At 45.0% G+C, this 27,205-nt stretch overlaps 1 protein-coding gene across 1 annotated transcript in view; it reads right to left on the bottom strand.

The window, feature by feature from the left end:
• Positions 1-27,205, bottom strand: part of cacna1b (calcium voltage-gated channel subunit alpha1 B) — a 130,836-nt gene that overhangs the window by 49,999 nt on the left and 53,632 nt on the right. The window contains exons 6-16 of the mRNA XM_031891027.1: positions 16,893-16,996; positions 14,952-15,067; positions 13,583-13,639; positions 12,116-12,205; positions 7,733-7,942; positions 6,752-6,864; positions 6,396-6,508; positions 6,021-6,152; positions 5,816-5,888; positions 1,522-1,639; positions 1,191-1,258 (exon numbers count right to left, since the gene is read on the bottom strand). Coding sequence (XP_031746887.1) covers positions 1,191-1,258; positions 1,522-1,639; positions 5,816-5,888; positions 6,021-6,152; positions 6,396-6,508; positions 6,752-6,864; positions 7,733-7,942; positions 12,116-12,205; positions 13,583-13,639; positions 14,952-15,067; positions 16,893-16,996 — 1,194 coding nt within the window. The remainder of the gene's footprint in view (positions 1-1,190; positions 1,259-1,521; positions 1,640-5,815; positions 5,889-6,020; positions 6,153-6,395; positions 6,509-6,751; positions 6,865-7,732; positions 7,943-12,115; positions 12,206-13,582; positions 13,640-14,951; positions 15,068-16,892; positions 16,997-27,205) is intronic.

Below are 27,205 nucleotides of genomic sequence, written 5' to 3'. Positions count from 1 at the left end.
GAGGGCAGGAATTTTAGACACACGGAATCCTACAGACACCCCCAAATATACCGTGCCCCAAGTTTAGCTTCTACTAATTCTGTTCCCCAATTTAACACCCCCAATGCTTGAGTTGAAGACTACCGAGGTCTTACCTATGTAAGCTGCCATTAGAGTGTTCTTGCCCCACCCACTTCTCAAGTTACAACTGCCTTGTCCCACCCCCTGTAAGCTGCCATTAGAGTGTTCTAGTCCCGCCTACTGCTTGCGGTACAGACTCCATGTCCCACCCCCTGTAAGCTGCCATTAGAGTGTTCTTGCCCCACCTTCTCCTCAAGTTACAACTGCCTTGTCCTGCCCCCGGTAAGCTGCCATTAGAGTGTTCTTGCCCCACCCACTTCTCAAGTTACTGTCCCCTTGTCCCCCCATGTAAGCTTCCATTAAAGAGTTCTAGTCCCACCTACTGCTTATGGTACAGACAGTGTTCTAGTCCCACCCACTTCTCAAGTTACTGTCCCCCTTGTCCCACCCCCTGTAACCTACCATTAGTGTTCTTGCCCCATCCACTTCTTGAGTTACTGCCTCCCTGTCTCCGCCATAAGCTGATATTAAAGTGTTCTAGCCCCACCTACTTCTCAAGTTACAACTGCCTTGTCCTGCCTCCTGTAAGCTGCCATTAAAGAGTTCTAGTCCCGCCTACTACTTATGGTACAGCCTCCATGTCCCACCCCCTGTAAGCTGCCATTAGAGTGTTCTAGTCCCACCTACTTCTCAAGTTACAACTGCCTTGTCCGTCCCCTGTAAACTTCCATTAGAGTGTTCTAGTCCCACCCACTTCTCAAGTTACTGCCTCCCTGTCCCTACTATAAGCTGCCATTAAAGTGTTCTAGCCCCACCCATTTCTCAAGTTACTGTCCCCTTGTCCCACCCCCTGTAAGCTGCCGTTAGAGTGTTCTAGTTCCACCTACTTCTCAAGTTACAACTGCATTGTCCCACCCCCTGTAAGCTACCATTAGTGTTCTTGCCCCACCCACTTCTCAAGTTACTGCCTCCCTGTCCCCACCATAAGCTGCCATTAAAGTCTTCTAGCCCCACCTTCTTCTCAAGTTACAACTGCCTTGTCCCACCCCCTGTAAGCTTCCATTAGAGTGCTCCAGTCCCACCCACTTCTTGACTTATAGACCCTTAGCCCCTCCTCCTGTAATTCTCACCTTGGTTAGCTCTTGTGCATTCGCCAAGTTATCCACAGCAATGGCCAAGAAGACGTTTAGAAGGGTATCTAGTCATTCTGTGGTTAAGGGCAGAACTTACGGCTTTTGAGGGTCCTATCTGACCCTCCTTGGAGAACCTCCTCCAGTGAGGTACCTGTGACATATGAAGTCATATTGCACCTAGAAGAGGATGTAAAAGTCAATTTAGTCAAGACATTTTCTTCCTGCCCCAAGTAAACTCAGGTTAAGTAATTAGCTGTCTCCTGACGAGCCTCTTCCCGTGTCAGGGCATGTAGGCATTTGCCCGTCCATCTTACGGCTCAAAGGATACAGTTTCCAAACAGTGTCAGAATGATGAAATAGATGCACGAGAACATTCCTTTACTGACGCCCCCCTGTGACTCGATGCCGAAATACATCACAAGATTCCAGTCTTCTCCTGTCAAGATCTGTAGGAAGGAAGATAGACAGTTACACATTGAACAAGGTGATGTGGGTTCTGGGGTATTATACATGGAATTGGCACTGTATTTATCCTGCTGTGGGTTCTGGGGTATTATACATGGAATTGGCACTGTATTTATCTGCTGTGGGTTCTGGGGTATTATACATGGAATTGGCACTGTATTTATCCTGCTGTGGGTTCTGGGGTATTATACATGGAATTGGCACTGTATTTATCTGCTGTGGGTTCTGGGGTATTATACATGGAATTGGCACTGTATTTATCTGCTGTGGGTTCTGGGGTATTATACATGGAATTGGCACTGTATTTATCTGCTGTGGGTTCTGGGGTATTATACATGGAATTGGCACTGTATTTATCTGCTGTGGGTTCTGGGGTATTATACATGGAATTGGCACTGTATTTATCCTGCTGTGGGTTCTGGGGTATTATACATGGAATTGGCACTGTATTTATCCTGCTGTGGGTTCTGGGGTATTATACATGGAATTGGCACTGTATTTATCCCGCTGTGGGTTCTGGGGTATTATACATGGAATTGGCACTGTATTTATCCTGCTGTGGGTTCTGGGGTATTATACATGGAATTGGCACTGTATTTATCCCGCTGTGGGTTCTGGGGTATTATACATGGAATTGGCGCTGTATTTATCTGCTGTGGGTTCTGGGGTATTATATATGGAATTGGCACTGTATTTATCCCGCTGTGGGTTCTGGGGTATTATACATGGAATTGGCCCTGTATTTATCCTGCTGTGGGTTCTGGGGTATTATACATGGAATTGGCACTGTATTTATCCTGCTGTGGGTTCTGGGGTATTATACATGGAATTGGCACTGTATTTATCCTGCTGTGGGTTCTGGGGTATTATACATGGAATTGGCACTGTATTTATCCTGCTGTGGGTTCTGGGGTATTATACATGGAATTGGCACTGTATTTTTCCCGCTGTGGGTTCTGGGGTATTATACATGGAATTGGCCCTGTATTTATCCCGCTGTGGGTTCTGGGGTATTATACATGGAATTGGCACTGTATTTATCCTGTGTGGGTTCTGGGGTATTATACATGGAATTGGCACTGTATTTATCCTGCTGTGGGTTCTGGGGTATTATACATGGAATTGGCACTGTATTTATCCTGTGTGGGTTCTGGGGTATTATACATGGAATTGGCACTGTATTTATCCCGCTGTGGGTTCTGGGGTATTATACATGGAATTGGCACTGTATTTATCCCGCTGTGGGTTCTGGGGTATTATACATGGAATTGGCACTGTATTTATCCCGCTGTGGGTTCTGGGGTATTATATAAGGAATTGGCACTGTATTTATCTGCTGTGGGTTCTGGGGTATTATATAAGGAATTGGCACTGTATTTATCTGCTGTGGGTTCTGGGTATTATACATGGAATTGGCACTGTATTTATCCCGCTGTGGGTTCTGGGGTATTATACATGGAATTGGCACTGTATTTATCCCGCTGTGGGTTCTGGGGTATTATACATGGAATTGGCACTGTATTTATCCCGCTGTGGGTTCTGGGGTATTATACATGGAATTGGCACTGTATTTATCCCGCTGTGGGTTCTGGGGTATTATACATGGAATTGGCACTGTATTTATCCCGCTGTGGGTTCTGGGGTATTATACATGGAATTGGCACTGTATTTATCCCGCTGTGGGTTCTGGGGTATTATACATGGAATTGGCACTGTATTTATCCTGCTGTGGGTTCTGGGGTATTATACATGGAATTGGCACTGTATTTATCCCGCTGTGGGTTCTGGGGTATTATACATGGAATTGGCGCTGTATTTATCCCGCTGTGGGTTCTGGGGTATTATACATGGAATTGGCACTGTATTTATCCCGCTGTGGGTTCTGGGGTATTATACATGGAATTGGCACTGTATTTATCCCGCTGTGGGTTCTGGGGTATTATACATGGAATTGGCGCTGTATTTATCCCGCTGTGGGTTCTGGGGTATTATACATGGAATTGGCACTGTATTTATCCTGCTGTGGGTTCTGGGGTATTATACATGGAATTGGCACTGTATTTATCTGCTGTGGGTTCTGGGGTATTATACATGGAATTGGCACTGTATTTATCCTGCTGTGGGTTCTGGGGTATTATACATGGAATTGGCACTGTATTTATCCTGCTGTGGGTTCTGGGGTATTATACATGGAATTGGCACTGTATTTATCTGCTGTGGGTTCTGGGGTATTATACATGGAATTGGCACTGTATTTATCCTGCTGTGGGTTCTGGGGTATTATACATGGAATTGGCACTGTATTTATCCTGCTGTGGGTTCTGGGGTATTATACATGGAATTGGCACTGTATTTATCCTGCTGTGGGTTCTGGGGTATTATACATGGAATTGGCACTGTATTTATCCTGCTGTGGGTTCTGGGGTATTATACATGGAATTGGCACTGTATTTATCCTGCTGTGGGTTCTGGGGTATTATACATGGAATTGGCACTGTATTTATCCCGCTGTGGGTTCTGGGGTATAAAACATGGAATTGGCACTGTATTTATCCCGCTGTGGGTTCTGGGGTATAAAACATGGAATTGGCACTGTATTTATCCCGCTGTGGGTTCTGGGGTATTATACATGGAATTGGCACTGTATTTATCCTGCTGTGGGTTCTGGGGTATTATACATGGAATTGGCACTGTATTTATCCCGCTGTGGGTTCTGGGGTATTATACATGGAATTGGCACTGTATTTATCCCGCTGTGGGTTCTGGGGTATTATACATGGAATTGGCACTGTATTTATCCTGCTGTGGGTTCTGGGGTATTATACATGGAATTGGCACTGTATTTATCCTGCTGTGGGTTCTGGGGTATTATACATGGAATTGGCACTGTATTTATCCCGCTGAGGGTTCTGGGGTATTATACATGGAATTGGCACTGTATTTATCCCGCTGTGGGTTCTGGGGTATTATACATGGAATTGGCACTGTATTTATCCTGCTGTGGGTTCTGGGGTATTATACACGGAATTGGCACTGTATTTATCCCGCTGTGGGTTCTGGGGTATTATACATGGAATTGGCACTGTATTTATCCCGCTGTGTGTTCTGGGGTATTATACATGGAATTGGCACTGTATTTATCCTGCTGTGGGTTCTGGGGTATTATACATGGAATTGGCACTGTATTTATCCCGCTGTGGGTTCTGGGGTATTATACATGGAATTGGCACTGTATTTATCCCGCTGTGGGTTCTGGGGTATTATACATGGAATTGGCACTGTATTTATCCCGCTGTGGGTTCTGGGGTATTATACATGGAATTGGCACTGTATTTATCCCGCTGTGGGTTCTGGGGTATTATATATGGTATTGGCACTGTATTTATCCCGCTGTGGGTTCTGGGGTATTATACATGGAATTGGCGCTGTATTTATCCTGCTGTGGGTTCTGGGGTATTATACATGGAATTGGCACTGTATTTATCCCGCTGTGGGTTCTGGGGTATTATACATGGAATTGGCACTGTATTTATCCCGCTGTGGGTTCTGGGGTATTATACATGGAATTGGCACTGTATTTATCCCGCTGTGGGTTCTGGGGTATTATACATGGAATTGGCACTGTATTTATCCTGCTGTGGGTTCTGGGGTATTATACGTGGAATTGGCGCTGTATTTATCCTGCTGTGGGTTCTGGGGTATTATACATGGAATTGGCACTGTATTTATCCCGCTGTGGGTTCTGGGGTATTATACATGGAATTGGCACTGTATTTATCCTGCTGTGGGTTCTGGGGTATTATACATGGAATTGGCACTGTATTTATCCTGCTGTGGGTTCTGGGGTATTATACATGGAATTGGCACTGTATTTATCCCGCTGTGGGTTCTGGGGTATTATACATGGAATTGGCACTGTATTTATCCCGCTGTGGGTTCTGGGGTATTATACATGGAATTGGCACTGTATTTATCCTGCTGTGGGTTCTGGGGTATTATATATGGTATTGGCACTGTATTTATCCTGTCATGTTCTCTGGGTATTATACATATGACCCTTGAGTAGTATGAAGGAATCTCAGAGTCAAGCTCAATGGGAACATAACAAGGAAATGCACATGTAACAACGTGACTTCGAAACCCAACACTGGTCTGACCTGAAACACAGTAAGGATTGCAGTAGGAAAGGTGTCAAAGTTCGTGTTCCGGGTTTCCTCTTCAAAATAAAACCTGCAAATAAGACAAAAATCATGTCTGGGACATCCGAAACCATGGGGCCAAACATACTGTTAGGTTGGCAGCTCATTTCTCATGAACATTTCTGAAGAGTAAAATATCAAATGTTATATAAAGTTCACTCACTGTCCTCCAAAAAGTTGCATCCCAAGTAGAGCAAACACCACGATGAAGAGGAACAGAAGGAAAAGGAGGCTGACGATGGACTTCATGGAGTTGAGAAGAGACACAACCAGATTCCTTAGGGAGTTCCAGTACCTAGGAGAACATCAAACATTGATGGCTACTACTTCCACTACCACAACAAAAAGTGTCTATCAATGTATCAGGACTGTCCAACTGGATGCCTGTGTACTGAATGTGGATGTCCGATGGGCCTTCATGGCCCACAGAACGCCCGGCCCCTTGTGAAACAGAAACATGATGAGCCCAAAGCATAGAACGAAACGTGTCTCCAGGAGACTGGCTAGAAGAGTCGTTGAAGTCAAGAAGAGAACTTACTTGGTCACCTTAAAGATGCGAAGAAGTCGCAGAGCTCTAAGGACACTTATGCCAAAGGAAGTTCCTGGTTTCACCGCAGCCCATATGACCTCAAAAATACTTCCAACTATCACCTGAAATAAGCCAAGGATCATGGTTATGTGAGTCAGACGTAAGACTCAATACTCAACCATTAGATAAGAGACAACCGAAAGAAATACGAAAAATAACGTGACTCCGTTGGCAAGTCGTAATCGATGACTTCCAAAGAGTCAATCCCAACGACAGGCCTTCCAACCAATGATTTACTTCCTGTTGATGCGAACCAGGAAGTAGTTCATGCAAAAAATGACCCAGATACGAGTCAAGATACTCACGCCAAAATCAAAGCAGTTGAAGGATGAGTGGAAATAATTGCGGGGTCCCAGACCGTACATCTTTAAGGACATTTCCGTCAAGAAGAGTCCCAGGAACACAAACTCTGCATAATCTGTCATTGGATATTAGGGGACAATTAGTCGCTTCTTCTCATTTCCAACTTTGTATAGGAAATAAAGGGAACAGCGATGGGGGCAACTATATTTCCTATCTATTGCTTTGAATGGCAATCCTATATTCCCCAATCAGAGATCTCATTGACCAATCAAGGTTCTCAGGAACATATATATTCCAGGAAACGTTACGTTCCCAAATTTTCTCGTTAGTTTCTCAAGAGATCCACAATTAATTCCTACAATGTGACCCCTCTGGTACCCAAAAAGGTATTTTTTTGACAAAATAAGCACTTTGATATATAGCTCTGTACCCAAAGTAGGTTAAATGTAGTAGAATGTGTGTCTTTGGGGAGCAACTTGACATGAACTCTGTCATATCGGAATCTCTACTGGGAGCCAAACGTGTTACGTTGGAAGTAGAGTTGTCCAAAGCGGCACCAACTATCATTAGTTTTATGGAAATATTGTGGTTACAGTTTGGAAAAGAGGTCTTAGCTCAAAAGGGTCTATTTGACAGATTATAAATGGGCCGTCAAGGTAGGAAATAACTGGCCGTGACATGAATCAAAGATGGGCGATGAAACTAGGTTATGATTGACCTATATAACCCAAGTTTTGGTGAGCCAAGAGGTTAAACTTCATAGTCATCCGATATCGGTTGACTATGAAATTCAACCATTTGGCTCACCATAACTTGGGTTATATTGGTCAATCATAAAAGCCTTGATGATGAATTGTAAGTAGCATTATAGACGTTTCAATTGTTGCTAAGACTGTCAGCATTCTAGAAGTTTGGTGCACCAAGACATGTCCATCAAGGTCAATAGATGCTTCAATGTAATAGCCCATCCCGAGCATACTTACACAAGGCTTCGGTGAGCCACTGAGGCTGGTTGTAGTGTACTATGGCCACGCAGAGAGTGTTAAGCGCCACCACACAGAGGACGAACCAATAGAAACTCTGAGCTTTCACCATCCGGCGGATGAAGAACCTGAACATCTTCTCCTTTCGGCGAAGGTAGGAAGAACTCTCGTTCTTCCCGCTTTTCAGGCTTGAACGGGCGAAGGGTGAACCTGCAGATGGAGTTGAGAGAGAGGATCAAGTACAGGTACTGTTTTATTATTACAGAGAAAAGGGAATCATTTAACCATTAAATAAACCCAATAGGGCTGTTCTGCCCCAATAAGGGGTAATTATATCTTAGTTGGGATCAAGTACAGGTACTGTTTTATTATTACAGAGAAAAGGGAATCATTTAACCATTAAATAAACCCAATAGGGCTGTTCTGCCCCAATAAGGGGTAATTATATCTTAGTTGGGATCAAGTACAGGTACTGTTTTATTATTACAGAGAAAAGGGAATTATTTAACCATGAAATAAACCCAATAGGGCTGTTCTGCCCCCAATAAGGGGTAATTATATCTTAGTTGGGATCAAGTACAGGTACTGTTTTATTATTACAGAGAAAAGGGAATCATTTAACCATTAAATAAACCCAATAGGGATGTTCTGCCCCAATAAGGGGTAATTATATCTTAGTTGGGATCAAGTACAGGTACTGTTTTATTATTACAGAGAAAAGGGAATCATTTAACCATGAAATAAACCCAATAGGGCTGTTCTGCCCCCAATAAGGGGTAATTATATCTTAGTTGGGATCAAGTACAGGTACTGTTTTATTATTACAGAGAAAAGGGAATCATTTAACCATTAAATAAACCCAATAGGGCTGTTCTGCCCCCAATAAGGGGTAATTATATCTTAGTTGGGATCAAGTACAGGTACTGTTTTATTATTACAGAAATAAAGGAAATCATTTTTAAAAATTAGAATTATTTGCTTATAATGGAGTCTATGGGAGATGGGCTTTCCATAATTCGGAACGTTCTGGATCACAGGTTTCCGGATAAGGGTTCCCATACCTGTACTTCAACTGATCATTTATGACCCTGGTATCTAGCAGAATTAAGTCTAAAGAAACTGGACTTTCACCACTTATCCGAGTGGCTTCTAAAGAACTGATAAAGCTGCTCAGATGAACGATGAAGGAAAGTCCAGTTGCTTTAGACTTAATTTTGATGGATACTTATATCATGGATGGATAAAAAACTTCATAGACATTCAGTATGGAGTTATTTTTGAATGAAGCATCTTCTCATCAACCCCTAGAGCTGCCCTAGATCCTTGAGTAGGTTCCTTACGCAGTAGACAAATAGGCGACCAGTTGGGTAAACTCCAAAGGCGCCGGAAACTTCCGTTCATTTCATAAAGCTCTGTAACTGTTTTGATAAGAGACAGCAGAAAGTCGATGAGAAGTACTTAAGCCGAATACCAGCGTCTTCCTCGGGCACGACTGCCAAGAGCTGGCATGAAGTATGTGGCTTTTACTTAAAAATCATTCTTCTTTCAAGAATATTTCCTTGCCACCCCATTGTCTCATTAGGAGATTATAATTTCTCTAATAGGATTGGATTTCAGATGTCCTCCTAATGGAAATGTCTTTCCTTATAACATTAGCTGCAGGTATAAAATACACAATCAGCCCGTAATTGGCTGGAAGGGTTTTTTGGTAACGTCGTTAAACCGCAGAGCCAATCGAAGGTGTTCCGAGATGTCCCCGGGACCCGAGGAGACATTTCCAGCCTTAATAATGCATTGCTGGTCCAGAATTCATTATTTATAAGGTTGTTCGCTCAGGCACCGACTCATGTTGGTTACAAGAAGGGCAGTAAAGGAGGGAAAGTTGTATTGTTTCCGAAGGGACGGGTTAATCCAGTCAACTAGCGTGGCCATCGATCCTGGTGGTGATGATGATCTTCAAGTCTAGGGGTCCATGCAATTTCCACACTTTAGGACATTATGGGCTGCATTCTTGTCCCCATCTCTTCAAGTTGGGGTGAGGAACTTGATAGCCCATTCTTGTCCCTATTATATTATCATGCTCGCGGCTCCCCCATCTCTTCAAGTTGGGGTGGGGAACCTGATAGCCCATTCTTGTCCCTATTATATTATCATGCTTGAAGCTCCCCCATCTTTTCAAGTTGGGGTGGGGAACTTGATAGCCCATTCTTGTCCCTATTATATTATCATGCTTGAAGCTCCCCCATCTTTTCAAGTTGGGGTGAGGAACTTGATAGCCCATTCTTGTCCCTATTATATTTTCATGCTTGAAGCTCCCCCATCTCTTCAAGTTGGCGTGGGGAACTTGATAGCCCATTCTTGTCCCTATTATAATATCATGCTCGTAGCTCCCCCATCTCTTCAAGTTGGGGTGGGGAACTTGATAGCCCATTATTTTGTCCTAAATAATGTGTGGATGAACCGGTTTCACATTTTCTCAAGCCTAGTGCACTTATAGTAATGCATGTAGTCATAAGATTGGAGTTGGGCCAGTTATGGGTCATAGTCAAGTAGAAGAGCACTTCTGGCTGGTTTGGGTGGGGGTTGGGAAGTAGGGGGTTAGGGTTCAAACATTTCTGAACCGGTCTTCACTAATATACTCCTAAATTGCCCGATAACACAGCCACATATGGGTGTAACTATCACCCCACGACATGGTTAAGGTTGGAAAGTCTTGGGACAGATATGGCCGGCAACAGCATCAGACAAAACCTTGACATATTAGACGGAAGAACCGAAGAAAGAAATAATTTTTCGGACCCGGATCGGAAAACGGTTAATGCTAATATTTCACATGTAGGCAGAATGATGTTCCTGTAGCACTCCTCCCCATCCAGGAACTGACGGATCAATAACATATTGATCGGTGAGGTGAAGGGAAAAGTGGCCAACGCCAACTGTTGTAGAGCGATCCGTCTGAAATGAACCTGCTTTCGAGTCAATAAGACTAGAAGGCGCTATAATATCTGGAGCAAGAAGCCTTGGGAAAAATTTGGGGTGGAAACGGGCGCAGGTTTTCCCCGAATACATTGCTGCAAAAAGCTTTATTCCCACTGGGAAAATCTTTAGGAACGCTGGTGATCTCATACGCAATTGATTTCCTCTCTCCCACCCCCCCCCCCCCCCCCAACTGCCTTCTAATGAATAAACTGCTTCTGCAACGAGCAGGTTTGGGTCAGTGCAGCAGGGGATGGTCGCTCAATACACTGTGCCAGAAGGATGCCAACCCCAGAGGAGACTGACTGTTGACCTGAATGGAAAAGGGCAAGTTTATCTGTCTACCAAGACCTATCTAGCCCCTTTTTTCCCCTTTGTGCCATTATTTATGTCTTGTAGCCTTTGATGTCCACGCATAAAGAATATACTGGCTATCTGCCTCTGCTGGTTGGCCAACATCATCTACTTACTCATCATTCTCTCTTTTCTAAGTATCTTAGACATTTTCCCTGGTTTTTCTCAATTTCAGGTCTTGGAGACCATCAACAAATCTATGGTAAGCCAAAGAACATCTAGAACCCAACTCTTGGGAACCGCTTCTGGAAACGAAAGGGACGTTTCACTAACCAAGTTTTTTATAGCATTTCTGTTCAAGAGCAACAACTCCATGAATGTTGCTCCTTCACAAAGTGTCACGAGTTGTCCTTACTATACTCCACCAGGGATCTTAGTCATTGGAACAGTCAGTAACCATGTAAGGATCATTCTCTCTTTTCTAAGTATCTTAGACATTTTCCATGTTTTTGTTTTTTTTTTCAATTTCAGGTCTTGGAGATCATCAACAAATCTATGGTAAGACTGCCAAGGAACATCTAGAACCCAACTCTTGGGAACCTCTTCTGGAAATGAAAGGGATGTTTCACTAACCACGTTTATTGCATTTCTGTTTAAGAGCGACAACTCCATGATTTGGGTTCAAGAGAATGTTGCTCCTTCATAAAGTGTCACGAATAGTCCACCAGGGATCTAAGTCATTGGAACAGTCAGTAACCATGTAAGGATCATTCCCTCTTTTCTAAGTATCTTAGACATTTTCCATGTTTTTTTTTTTTTTTTCAATTTCAGGTCTTGGAGATCATCAACAAATCTATGGTAAGACTGCCAAGGAACATCTAGAACCCAACTCTTGGGAACCTCTTCTGGAACCCAAAGTGAAGTTTCACTAACCAAGTTTTTTATAGCATATCTGTTCAAGAGCAACAACTCCATGAGTTGGGTTCAAGAGAAGAGAATGTTGCTCCGTCATAAAGTAACACAAGTTGTACTTACTATACTCCACCAGGGATCTAAGTCATTGGAACAGTCAGTAACCATGTAAGGATCATGCAACACCGATACTGAACTCACCCACTGAGCAGATGTCATTGAAATGATCGTCCCCCTCCTCGGCATGGATAAGGTCGTTTTTGCTTTTCTTAATGGTTGCCCTCTTGAGTACTGGTCAAAATAAGATAATGTTTGTATAAGTAAACAAGACTTCTCAAGGTGATAGATACCTCAGGCTACCTTAGATAATGGGATGGAGATCTCAGGGAACCCTAAAGAAGGATTTCTCAGGATAGCACAGGTTCATCTCAGGTTACCCCAGATGGTTTGAGCAAGAGTTATCTAAGGGTAACCCAACTGGTTATAGGGTTAGATATCTAAGGGTAACCCAGCTGGTTATAGGGTTAGATATCTAAGGGTAACCCAACTGGTATCTCAGGCTACCCAGATAGGTATCCTCACAGCCATTAGCTAAGCTACGTTCCTAGAGGTGCAAGGACTCTCCCTGTTTGAAATAAAGGTGGTTGGATGTACAAATTAACAAACTAACTGACCATTCTGATCAAATTCAATGTCACCCTGACAAAGATTACAAGTGTAAAAGTGGGAGATATGTGGGGGGCTGGACCTTGAGTGGTCAGTATCGCCCTTGATTCAGTCAAGTGCCTCGGCAAATGCTGATTAAGAACCTAGAACAGCGGTTCTCAACCTGTGGGTAGGGACCCCTTTGGGAAGACCATCGGGAAAACACATATTTCCAACAGTCTTAGGGATAATTTTATGGTTGGGGGTCACCACAACATGAGGAACTGTATTAAAGGGTCACGGCATTAGGAAGGTTGAGAACCACTGACCTAGAACCTCAGAGAACTGTTCTCTGTATTCGGGAGTAGAGGAGAAAAGGCTTGTGCGTACTAGGGAGTCAAGACAAACCATCATCATCAAAAATAGTTCATAAAAAAGCCAAGTCAACTACTTAAGGAGAAAGGAACTTCAATAATGAAGAAAAAGGGGCTCCCCAATTGGCTAAAATACAACTCCAGGATAAAACACCCCCTGAACCATCAGTTTTAGGGTCACGCCCCACTTTCAAACCCCAAGTAGACTGGTTCTGCTCAGTTAGAGATTTCACCAGCAGGGGGTGGCATTGCTCCCTACCACTCAGCCCATCCTACCCCGGTACTAAGAAGCTGAACGTTTCTGACTTCGGCAGTCCCAGAAAAAGCCGTTTTTTCCTCTCGTTTCTTTTTATGCATTCCTTATAAATTGGTAATGACTGCAGCACTGGCTGAGCGGCGGCGCTTTACTGCTGATGCGATGAGCTCGGAACCATATGCTGCGGTTCTGCAAGTGACAATCAGGCTAATGGGAATTCAACAGGGACTTCGGCTTCCAGCACATCCCCAGCTCCTGGGGATAAAAAGTTATATCTTAAAGGGATACTACGCCCTACAACGTTTATGGAGAACTGGGCCTTGCTTATCTCTCACCATGTAGGCAATGGGCAAACCCAGGGGGCTGTTTCTGCTGAACTGGGCAGATACTTACCATCTAAGGGGGACTTCTCCTCTGCGTTCTTGTCCTCCTCAGCCAACATGACTTCCTCTGAAACACAACCATGGATCGATGAGGTTGAAGACATTTTCTCATAAGGTTTAATATCAAAATAAGGATTAAAGCGGTTGTTGGGGAGGTTCTGGCATCTGGATATTCTCAAGAATGATGGTTTGGGTCCCAATCATAGTTCCAATGGCCCAACTCAACCACCGTCTACCTGAAAGACCCTTTCTTCTCACATCCCCAACAGATTTCCCTAGAAACCTAGGACTAAAATGGCTACTGGCATTGTTAGTGACTGGGGGTGAAGAAGATCTGAAGGAATATCTGATGAGGTTGAAGACATTTTCTCATAAGGTTTAATATCAAAATAAGGATTAAAGCGGTTGTTGGGGAGGTTCTGGCATCTGGATATTCTCAAGAATGATGGTTTGGGTCCCAATCATAGTTCCAATGGCCCAACTCAACCACCGTCTACCTGAAAGACCCTTTCTTCTCACATCCCCAACAGATTTCCCTAGAAACCTAGGACTAAAATGGCTACTGGCATTGTTAGTGACTGGGGGTGAAGAAGATCTGAAGGAATATCTGATGAGGTTGAAGACATTTTCTCATAAGGTTTAATATGAAAATAAGGATTAAAGCGGTTGTTGGGGAGGTTCTGGCATCTGGATATCCTCAAGAATGATGGGTTGGGCCCAATCATAATTCCAATGGCCCAACTCAACCACCATCTACCTGAAAGACCCTTTCTTCTCACATCCCCACCAATTTAATCTTCTCACGTCCCCAACAATTTCATCTTCTCACATCCCCAACAATTTCATCTTCTCACATCTCCACCAATTTAATCTTCTCACATCTCCACCAATTTAATCTTCTCACGTCCCCAACAATTTGATCTTCTCAAATACCCAACAATTTGATCTTCTCACATCCCCAACAATTTGATCTTCTCACATCCCCAACAATTTGATCTTCTCACATTCCCAAAAATTTGATCTTCTAACATCCCCAACAATCTGATCTTCTCACATCCCCAACAATTTAATCTTCTTACGTCCCCAACAATTTAATCTTCTCACATCCCCAACAGACTTCCCTAGAAACCCAAAATTGCTACTGGCATTTATAAGGACTGGGGGTGAAGAAGACATTCATCATATCTAAAGGAACGTATAAACTGAGATATATATATATATATATACAGTATATATATATATATATATATATATACTCATAACATATGAGACGTTATATAGACCAGGCCTCCCACACCAGTCTATTTGGTAGTAATGAGTAAGCTCTACTGGTCAAGCGTATATCTGGATCCTATGGAAGAAAATGTCCTGTATCTCACCGGCTTTGAAGATCCACTCAAGGTAGCCATTTAATTCTCGCTCGATTTGCTGCTGACGGCGGAGTTTGAGGAAGGCACGACGATTTTCTACTCGCTCTCGTTCCTTAGCAAACTCCCTGTCAAAGACAAAACCATCTTTATTTTTGACAAAGTAAAACACTATGGCACCTCCTACCCATATGTATAAATACAAATATACAGAGAAGGAATGTTCTGGGCACACAATAAGCTGTACCCCCATACTGTACTGTCTAAGGGAAACACTATGGCACCCCCTACCCATATGTATAAATACAAATATACAGAGAAGGAATGTTCTGGGCTCACAATAAGCTGTACCCCCATACTGTACTGTCTAAGGGAAACACTATGGCACCCCCTACCCATATGTATAAATACAAATATACAGAGAAGGAATGTTCTGGGCACACAATAAGCTGTACCCCCATACTGTACTGTCTAAGGGAAACACTATGGCACCCCCTACCCATATGTATAAATACAAATATACAGAGAAGGAATGTTCTGGGCACACAATAAGCTGTACCCCCATACTGTACTGTCTAAGGGAAACACTATGGCACCTCCTACCCATATGTATAAATACAAATATACAGAGAAGGAATGTTCTGGGCACACAATAAGCTGTACCCCCATACTGTACTGTCTAAGGGAAACACTATGGCACCCCCTACCCATATGTATAAATACAAATATACAGAGAAGGAATGTTCTGGGCACACAATAAGCTGTACCCCCATACTGTACTGTCTAAGGGAAACACTATGGCACCTCCTACCCATATGTATAAATACAAATATACAGAGAAGGAATGCTCTGGGCACACAATAGGATATATTCTCCTATCTCAGTAAGGACCCAGTGGGTTTGGGCGGTACCTGGGCTTTCTATATAAACTCACTGCTCCACTTTTATTGTTCAGAGCAGCATAAAACCTTATTGGTTTGGGAACACAATGGGGATAATAAAAGTGCCTGAGACAAGCGGGGCCCATATCTATGCAAAGGATTTGATACGTCAGCCCTGCAAGATCGATAACAGACTGATCTGTGGCCTTGGGGGGGGGGGGCGGGGGGGCAAAGGCCGGTTCCTGAGATGGTGGCGATAAAATCCAAAAAGAAAAATAAAAGGAAATGAAAAATAAAGGGTAAATGCGACGGCAGAGAGGAGGCTGATGAATTATTTAGCTGATAAAGGAGCCGTGGGGGGGGGGCATTGGCTACGAGCCCCTCGCTAGGCGCAGTGATAGGGCATTATGGGGGCTGTGGGGGGGTAAAGAATACAGAGGTAAATACAAAGATTCCCTCATCCCCCGGAGAAGGTCTCTTCTGAGTGGGTGGAAGCGATATGCACGAGAAAGTCATAAAATACGGGGGGGGGGGGGGGGATTTGTTAGAAATCCTCGGAAAAACATATTGTAATGTCATAAGCGTCTTATAGGCGCGATGTCTCACGTTTAATTATAATACTCTACTACTGACATAATACTGCTGTTTGTTATAGGGAAGAACACAGCCCCCAACTACAATGCCTAAGGATATACAGAAAGGGAAATTCATAGTCATGCTAATATCCTTATCATTTACAGTAGGGGGTACATTATCCCTTATAATACATGAGTGATACTCAGAGTTCCCTGTATAACTCAGCCTGCAGCCTTGTGCCTTTATATGGGGGGCACAGAACCCCTCAGTGACTGCTAATATCCTTATCATTTACAGTAGGGGGTACATTATCCCTTATAATACATGAGTGATACTCAGAGTTCCCTGTATAACTCAGCCTGCAGCCTTGTGCCTTTATATGGGCACAGAACCCCTCAGTGACTGCTAATATCCTTATCATTTACAGTAGGGGGTACATTATCCCTTATAATACCCAGTGACTGCTAATATCCAAGAAGCCATAACAAATACTCACCCTGAGAGGACACCCAGAACCAGGTTCAGCATGAAGAAAGAGCCAACAATTATGAGTGGGATAAAATAGAGCCAGTTCCACATGTAACCCACGGCGTCGTTTGTCTGTAATACACAAAGAGATTGGCAGGTTATAATGAAATCCTCTGCATAAACCATAATATTAGATATTTATACATATGGGTAGGAGGTGCCATAGTGTTTCCCTTAGACAGTACAGTATGGGGGTACAGCTTATTGTGTGCCCAGAACATTCCTTCTCTGTATATTTGTATTTATACATATGGGTAGGGGGTGCCATAGTGTTTCCCTTAGACAGTACAGTATGGGGGTACAGCTTATTGTGTGCCCAGAACATTCCTTCTCTGTATATTTGTATTTATACATATGGGTAGGGGGTGCCATAGTGTTTCCCTTAGACAGTACAGTATGGGGGTACAGCTTATTGTGTGCCCAGAGCATTCCTTCTCTGTATATTTGTATTTATACATATGGGTAGGGGGTGCCATAGTGTTTCCCTTAGACAGTACAGTATGGGGGTACAGCTTATTGTGTGCCCAGAACATTCCCTCTCTGTATATTTGTATTTATACATATGGGTAGGGGGTGCCATAGTGTTTCCCTTAGACAGTACAGTATGGGGGTACAGCTTATTGTGTGCCCAGAACATTCCTTCTCTGTATATTTGTATTTATACATATGGGTAGGGGGTGCCATAGTGTTTCCCTTAGACAGTACAGTATGGGGGTACAGCTTATTGTGTGCCCAGAACATTCCTTCTCTGTATATTTGTATTTATACATATGGGTAGGGGGTGCCATAGTGTTTCCCTTAGACAGTACAGTATGGGGGTACAGCTTATTGTGTGCCCAGAACATTCCTTCTCTGTATATTTGTATTTATACATATGGGTAGGGGGTGCCATAGTGTTTCCCTTAGACATTACTACATTCTCAGTGTTTGTAATGGATCATAGACAAAATGCTGCAGTTATGTAGAGCAATATGGCAGCTCCCAGACTCAGTGCAGATATAGAGAGACAGACTGGGACTGCCGGCTGTACTAGAGCGCTCACCGCAGTTGATAATTGCCCTGCGCTCCCAAAAGAAATGATCCATATTTGAAAAGATCCCGTAAGACTCACGCTGAGAGCAGGAAATGACTGATTTGGGCCCCGGGAAAGGGGGAGAAGTCTGAGCCCCCCAGGGACCCCCCCGGAGAGCCGGAAATGGGCGCTCAGTAACGCCAACGGGTGGAACGGGGAGGTACCAATTCCCAACGGGCACATCGGCCCCACAGCGGGTTCTGTTTAGCAAAGAGACTGAGCAGAGATGGAGCCTGAGGTTCTGTTGGATCAGGGGGCCCTAAACGGGGGGCATTAGGCAATGGGAGGATGAAATGACAGGTCCGGCAGTAGCTGATTGGCTCCCCCATGCCTCATTGGCACTGCTAATGTCATTTAACATCCAATGAGCCGACCCACAGCATTAACCCTTTCACTGTGCATTGGGCTTCTGGGAATTGTGCATCACAGACACTGTAGCACCGACGGCAGAAGATACTCTCTAATCTGACATATGGTAAGGGGGGTGTGGCCCAACAGTTATAGGTTGGTATAAGGGAGGCGGGGCTGTACTCGGTGGGGGCGGGGCCTGGGGCAACATCAGAACCTTCGGCTCATATTCAAAAAACTCTTGTATTTATAGGGTAAATATTGGTACGAAGAATCGATGATAGAAGGTAGTTGGTAGGGCAAGATGGAGACAGTAGGGCAAGATGGAGACAGTAGGGCAAGATGGAGACAGTAGGGCAAGATGGAGACAGTAGGGCAAGATGGGGACAGTAGGGCAAGATGGAGACAGTAGGGCAAGATGGAGACAGTAGGGCAAGATGGGGACAGTAGGGCAAGATGGGGACAGTAGGTTAACATGGAGACAGTAGGGCAAGATGGGGACAGTAGGGCAAGATGGAGACAGTAGGGCAAGATGGGGACAGTAGGGCAAGATGGAGACAGTGGGGCAAGATGGAGACAGTAGGGCAAGATGGAGACAGTAGGGCAAGATGGAGACAGTGGGGCAAGATGGAGACAGTAGGGCAAGATGGAGACAGTAGGACAAGATGGAGACAGTAGGGCAAGATGGAGACAGTAGGGCAAGATGGGGACAGTAGGGCAAGATGGAGACAGTAGGACAAGATGGAGACAGTAGGGCAAGATGGAGACAGTAGGGCAAGATGGAGACAGTAGGGCAAGATGGAGACAGTAGGACAAGATGGAGACAGTAGGGCAAGATGGGGACAGTAGGACAAGATGGAGACAGTAAGGCAAGATGGAGACAGTAGGGCAAGATGGAGACAGTAGGACAAGATGGAGACAGTAGGACAAGATGGAGACAGTAAGGCAAGATGGAGACAGTAGGGTAAGATGGAGACAGTAGGACAAGATGGAGACAGTAGGACAAGATAGAGACAGTAGGACAAGATGGAGACAGTAAGGCAAGATGGAGACAGTAGGGCAAGATGGGGACAGTAGGGCAAGATGGAGACAGTAGGACAAGATGGAGACAGTAGGACAAGATGGAGTACGATAGGTTAAAAGAGTTAAAGACAAGACAATGAGAGTAATACAAGAAAATTACTTTAACCGTAGTAATATCCAGTAATAATATTACATTGAGGTGAAGTTACCCTTTAGGAGATTCCCATGCACACACAGCCCCACGCCATCAGTGCCCCTTCTTGTGAATGGAATGAGGCCTCCCTGATTGGCAGGGCCGGAGCCGTAGGCCACGGGGAGAGACAGCTGACAAGTGAATGCCAGGCCGGGTGCCAGGGCCCAGACGCCGCTCGTACCCTCGGTGCCACTCCCACGCGCAGCCCCACTCTCTATTTATATGTGCGGGATGTTTCCTAAACTCCCTGCCATAAAGCGAGCTGGGACTGCTGTTCCTTTCCTGAAAGGAAGCACAATTAAATGTGCCAAATGGAACACATGGGGGCCGCCATTTTCCTTCCTCCACTTCCTGCGAGAGGTTTATGTGACTTCCTCAGCCCGCATTTCAAGCAGCGAATGAGGCAGGAAATGGTTAAAGAATCACGACTGATAATGGCGACAAGGCAGGCATCTCCGTATGAAGTCAGAGGAGTCTCGCGCGCGACTGGGTCACATGGGGCGGCGGGTCTGTCTGGGCGTCAGATGAGAATTAGAGGGAAGGTGTAAATGGAACTTAACTGAGCGAATACAGGAAGTGGGAGGGTCAATAAATGATGGTGTTAGAGTGCAGGGCTGGCGTCTCTGTCGGGAACGTATTACTGTAACGATGTGTCACTCGCCCGACGCACGGGGGAAACTGTATCCAGTTTGGCTCCTCCTACCCATATGTATAAATACAAATATACAGAGAAGGAATGTTCTGGGCACACAATAAGCTGTACCCCCATACTGTACTGTCTAAGGGAAACACTATGGCACCCCCTACCCATATGTATAAATACACATATACAGAGAAGGAATGTTCTGGGCACACAATAAGCTGTACCCCCATACTGTACTGTCTAAGGGGAACACTATGGCACCTCCCTCCCATATGTATAAATACAAATATACAGAGAAGGAATGTTCTGGGCACACAATAAGCTGTACCCCCATACTGTACTGTCTAAGGGAAACACTATGGCACCCCCTACCCATATGTATAAATACAAATATACAGAGAGGGAATGTTCTGGGCACACAATAAGCTGTACCCCCATACTGTACTGTCTAAGGGAAACACTATGGCACACCCTACCCATATGTATAAATACAAATATACAGAGAAGGAATGTTCTGGGCACACAATAAGCTGTACCCCCATACTGTACTGTCTAAGGGAAACACTATGGCACCCCCTACCCATATGTATAAATACAAATATACAGAGAGGGAATGTTCTGGGCACACAATAAGCTGTACCCCCATACTGTACTGTCTAAGGGAAACACTATGGCACCCCCTACCCATATGTATAAATACAAATATACAGAGAAGGAATGTTCTGGGCACACAATAAGCTGTACCCCCATACTGTACTGTCTAAGGGAAACACTATGGCACCCCCTACCCATATGTATAAATACAAATATACAGAGAGGGAATGTTCTGGGAACACAATAAGCTGTACCCCCATACTGTACTGTCTAAGGGAAACACTATGGCACACCCTACCCATATGTATAAATACAAATATACAGAGAAGGAATGTTCTGGGCACACAATAAGCTGTACCCCCATACTGTACTGTCTAAGGGAAACACTATGGCACCCCCTACCCATATGTATAAATACAAATATACAGAGAGGGAATGTTCTGGGCACACAATAAGCTGTACCCCCATACTGTACTGTCTAAGGGAAACACTATGGCACCCCCTACCCATATGTATAAATACAAATATACAGAGAAGGAATGTTCTGGGCACACAATAAGCTGTACCCCCATACTGTACTGTCTAAGGGAAACACTATGGCACCCCCTACCCATATGTATAAATACAAATATACAGAGAGGGAATGTTCTGGGCACACAATAAGCTGTACCCCCATACTGTACTGTCTAAGGGAAACACTATGGCACCCCCTACCCATATGTATAAATACAAATATACAGAGAAGGAATGTTCTGGGCACACAATAAGCTGTACCCCCATACTGTACTGTCTAAGGGAAACACTATGGCACCCCCTACCCATATGTATAAATACAAATATACAGAGAAGGAATGTTCTGGGCACACAATAAGCTGTACCCCCATACTGTACTGTCTAAGGGAAACACTATGGCACCTCCTACCCATATGTATAAATACAAATATACAGAGAAGGAATGTTCTGGGCACACAATAAGCTGTACCCCCATACTGTACTGTCTAAGGGAAACACTATGGCACCCCCTACCCATATGTATAAATACAAATATACAGAGAAGGAATGTTCTGGGCACACAATAAGCTGTACCCCCATACTGTACTGTCTAAGGGAAACACTATGGCACCCCCTACCCATATGTATAAATACAAATATACAGAGAAGGAATGTTCTGGGCACACAATAAGCTGTACCCCCATACTGTACTGTCTAAGGGAAACACTATGGCACCCCCTACCCATATGTATAAATACAAATATACAGAGAGGGAATGTTCTGGGCACACAATAAGCTGTACCCCCATACTGTACTGTCTAAGGGAAACACTATGGCACCCCCTACCCATATGTATAAATACAAATATACAGAGAAGGAATGTTCTGGGCACACAATAAGCTGTACCCCCATACTGTACTGTCTAAGGGAAACACTATGGCACCCCCTACCCATATGTATAAATACAAATATACAGAGAAGGAATGTTCTGGGCACACAATAAGCTGTACCCCCATACTGTACTGTCTAAGGGAAACACTATGGCACCCCCTACCCATATGTATAAATACAAATATACAGAGAGGGAATGTTCTGGGCACACAATAAGCTGTACCCCCATACTGTACTGTCTAAGGGAAACACTATGGCACCCCCTACCCATATGTATAAATACAAATATACAGAGAAGGAATGTTCTGGGCACACAATAAGCTGTACCCCCATACTGTACTGTCTAAGGGAAACACTATGGCACCCCCTACCCATATGTATAAATACAAATATACAGAGAGGGAATGTTCTGGGCACACAATAAGCTGTACCCCCATACTGTACTGTCTAAGGGAAACACTATGGCACCCCCTACCCATATGTATAAATACAAATATACAGAGAAGGAATGTTCTGGGCACACAATAAGCTGTACCCCCATACTGTACTGTCTAAGGGAAACACTATGGCACCCCCTACCCATATGTATAAATACAAATATACAGAGAAGGAATGTTCTGGGCACACAATAAGCTGTACCCCCATACTGTACTGTCTAAGGGAAAACACTATGGCACCCCCTACCCATATGTATAAATACAAATATACAGAGAGGGAATGTTCTGGGCACACAATAAGCTGTACCCCCATACTGTACTGTCTAAGGGAAACACTATGGCACCCCCTACCCATATGTATAAATACAAATATACAGAGAAGGAATGTTCTGGGCACACAATAAGCTGTACCCCCATACTGTACTGTCTAAGGGAAACACTATGGCACCCCCTACCCATATGTATAAATACAAATATACAGAGAAGGAATGTTCTGGGCACACAATAAGCTGTACCCCCATACTGTACTGTCTAAGGGAAACACTATGGCACCACCTACCCATATGTATAAATACAAATATACAGAGAAGGAATGTTCTGGGCTCACAATAAGCTGTACCCCCATACTGTACTGTCTAAGGGAAACACTATGGCACCCCCTACCCATATGTATAAATACAAATATACAGAGAAGGAATGTTCTGGGCACACAATAAGCTGTACCCCATACTGTACTGTCTAAGGGAAACACTATGGCACCCCCTACCCATTTGTATAAATACAAATATACAGAGAAGGAATGTTCTGGGCACACAATAAGCTGTACCCCCATACTGTACTGTCTAAGGGAAACACTATGGCACCCCCATACCCATATGTATAAATACAAATATACAGAGAGGGAATGTTCTGGGCACACAATAAGCTGTACCCCCATACTGTACTGTCTAAGGGAAACACTATGGCACCCCCTACCCATATGTATAAATACAAATATACAGAGAGGGAATGTTCTGGGCACACAATAAGCTGTACCCCCATACTGTACTGTCTAAGGGAAACACTATGGCACCCCCTACCCATATGTATAAATACAAATATACAGAGAGGGAATGTTCTGGGCACACAATAAGCTGTACCCCCATACTGTACTGTCTAAGGGAAACACTATGGCACCCCCTACCCATATGTATAAATACAAATCAACACAGAGAAGACGTATGGAGTGGGGGGGTTCTAGATCACTATGGATAATAGACTCTCCCTTCCCGATTCGCTAGACTCCCGCCAGTGCTAATAAGCCTTAAGCAAGTGCAGTGACCAGTAACCCACAGAGGCCCCAGGGGATTGCTGCTTCCCTACCTGCCAGCCACTTCCATTCCCCCATATATATATATATATATATATATATATATATACATATAGTAGCTGAGGTTGAAAAAGGACACCAATCCAACGTAATGGTACAAGGTTCCCCACTGAAAGGCCCTAGTGAGATTTCTCCCTGGATCAGAACCCTTGATTCCATTCTGTAGCTAAAAACCCAATTTGTTACATTTTTAAAGGGAAAGTAAAGGTTGGACATGATACGCCTGTATAAAGGGTAAGTAGCTCTATTGTTTGCATAAAATGTAGTCTATGGGAGAAGGCCTTCCCACAATACGGAGCTGTCTGGATAAGGGATCCCATTCCTGTATATGCTTCCTGGGCTTTACTTGCCCTTTAGTTATGGACAATAGATAATGCCTCCCCCCAATAAGGAGGCACAGGGGAGTCAGAGGGGCGGGGTCCATATCCAAATCCATCTCGGATTCGGCTCCCATGAACATCCCATGGGGCCACAGGGCAGCGCCTTCCTATAAATGACAGCATGGACCCAGGAGCTTGTAATCTAATATCTAATTATATAGAGACTCTGGTGCTGAGGATTTATAGGTCTAGGGGCTAGTATGTGGGGGCCACAGAGCAGGGAGGGGGCCTTTAGTAACCCATGTTGCTGACAGTTATCTCCTGCATTGGCCAAACTGGGGGTGCATACCGCCCTCCCCAAGGGTTTTTGGGTGGTAATACTGGCGGAAGGGGGGGTAATACTAGCAGTAGGGGGGTAATACTAGCGATAGGGGGGTAATACTAGAAGTAGGGGGGTAATACTAGCGGTAGGGGGGGTAATACTAGCGGTAGGGGAGGTAATACTAGCGGTAGGGGGGTAATACTAGCGGTAGGGGGGTAATACTAGCAGTAGGGGGGTAATACTAGCAGTAGGGGGGTAATACTAGCGGTAGGGGGGTAATACTAGCGGTAGGGGGGTATACTAGCAGTAGGGGGGTAATACTAGCGATAGGGGGGGTAATACTAGCAGTAGGGGGGGTAATGCTAGCAGTAGGGGGGTAATACTAGCGGTAGGGGGGTAATGCTAGCAGTAGGGGGGTAATACTAGCGGTAGGGGAGGTAATACTAGCGGTAAGGCGGGGGTAATACTAGCGGTAGGGGGTTAATGCTAGCAGTAGGGGGGTAATACTAGCGGTAGGGGAGATAATACTAGCGGTAGGGGAGGTAATACTAGCAGTAGGGGGGGTAATACTAGCGGTAGGGGGGGTAATACTAGCGGTAGGGGAGGTAATACTAGCGGTAGGGGGGTAATACTAGCGGTAGGGGAGGTAATACTAGCAGTAGGGGGTAATACTAGCGGTAGGGAAGGTAATACTAGCAGTAGGGGGGTAATACTAGCGGTAGGGGGGTAATACTAGCGGTAGGGGAGGTAATACTAGCAGTAGGGGGGGTAATACTAGCGGTAGGGGGGGTAATACTAGCGGTAGGGGAGGTAATACTAGCGGTAAGGGGGGTAATACTAGCGGTAGGGGGGTAATACTAGCAGTAGGGGGGTAATACTAGCAGTAGGGGGGTAATACTAGCGGTAGGGGGGTAATACTAGCGGTAGGGGGGGTAATACTGGCGGTAGGGGGGTAATACTAGCAGTAGGGGGTAATACTAGCGATAGGGGGGGTAATACTAGCAGTAGGGGGGGTAATGCTAGCAGTAGGGGGGTAATACTAGCGGTAGGGGGGGTAATACTAGCGTAGGGGGGGTAATGCTAGCAGTAGGGGGGTAATACTAGCAGTAGGGGAGGTAATACTAGCGGTAGGGGGGTAATACTAGCGGTAGGGGGGGTAATACTGGCGGTAGGGGGTAATACTAGCAGTAGGGGGGTAATACTAGCGATAGGGGGGGTAATACTAGCAGTAGGGGGGGTAATGCTAGCAGTAGGGGGGTAATACTAGCGGTAGGGGGGTAATACTAGCGGTAGGGGGGGTAATGCTAGCAGTAGGGGGGTAATACTAGCGGTAGGGGAGGTAATACTAGCGGTAGGGGGGTAATACTAGCGGTAGGGGGGTAATACTAGCGGTAGGGGGGGTAATGCCAGCAGTAGGGGGGTAATACTAGCGGTAGGGGAGATAATACTAGCGGTAGGGGAGGTAATACTAGCAGTAGGGGGGTAATACTAGCGGTAGGGGGGTAATACTAGCGGTAGGGGGGGGTAATACTAGCGGTAGGGGGGATAATACTAGCAGTAGGGGTAATACTAGCGGTAGGGAAGGTAACACTAGCGGTAGGGGGGTAATACTAGCAGTAGGGGGATAATACTAGCAGTAGGGGGGGTAATACTAGCAGTAGGGGGTAATACTAGCGGTAGGGGGGTAATACTAGCGGTTGGGGGGTAATACTAGCGGTAGGGGGGTAATATTAGCGGTAGGGGAGGTAATACTAGCGGTAGGGGGGTAATACTAGCGGTAGGGGGGGTAATACTGGCGGTAGGGGGTAATACTAGCAGTAGGGGGGTAATACTAGCGATAGGGGGGGTAATACTAGCAGTAGGGGGGGTAATGCTAGCAGTAGGGGGGTAATACTAGCGGTAGGGGGGGTAATACTAGCGGTAGGGGGGTAATGCTAGCAGTAGGGGGGTAATACTAGCGGTAGGGGAGGTAATACTAGCGGTAGGGGGGTAATACTAGCGGTAGGGGGGTAATACTAGCGGTAGGGGGGGTAATGCCAGCAATAGGGGGGTAATACTAGCGGTAGGGGAGATAATACTAGCGGTAGGGGAGGTAATACTAGCAGTAGGGGGGGTAATACTAGCGGTAGGGGGGGTAATACTAGCGGTAGGGGGGGTAATACTAGCGGTAGGGGGATAATACTAGCAGTAGGGGGTAATACTAGCGGTAGGGAAGGTAACACTAGCGGTAGGGGGGTAATACTAGCAGTAGGGGGATAATACTAGCAGTAGGGGGGGTAATACTAGCAGTAGGGGGGGTAATACTAGCGGTAGGGGGTAATACTAGCGGTTGGGGGGGTAATACTAGCGGTAGGGGGGTAATATTAGCGGTAGGGGAGGTAATACTAGCGGTAGGGGGGATAATACTACCAGTAGGGGGGTAATACTAGCGGTAGGGGGGTAATACTAGCGGTAGGGGAGGTAATACTAGCGGTAGGGGGGATAATACTACCAGTAGGGGGGGTAATACTAGCGGTAGGGGGGTAATATTAGCGGTAGGGGAGGTAATACTAGCGGTAGGGGGGGATAATACTACCA

The sequence above is a fragment of the Xenopus tropicalis genome, chromosome 8 (genome assembly GCF_000004195.4).
Source record: "Xenopus tropicalis strain Nigerian chromosome 8, UCB_Xtro_10.0, whole genome shotgun sequence".
NCBI lineage: Eukaryota > Metazoa > Chordata > Amphibia > Anura > Pipidae > Xenopus > Xenopus tropicalis.
This window is presented reverse-complemented; position numbering and strand designations above follow the sequence as displayed.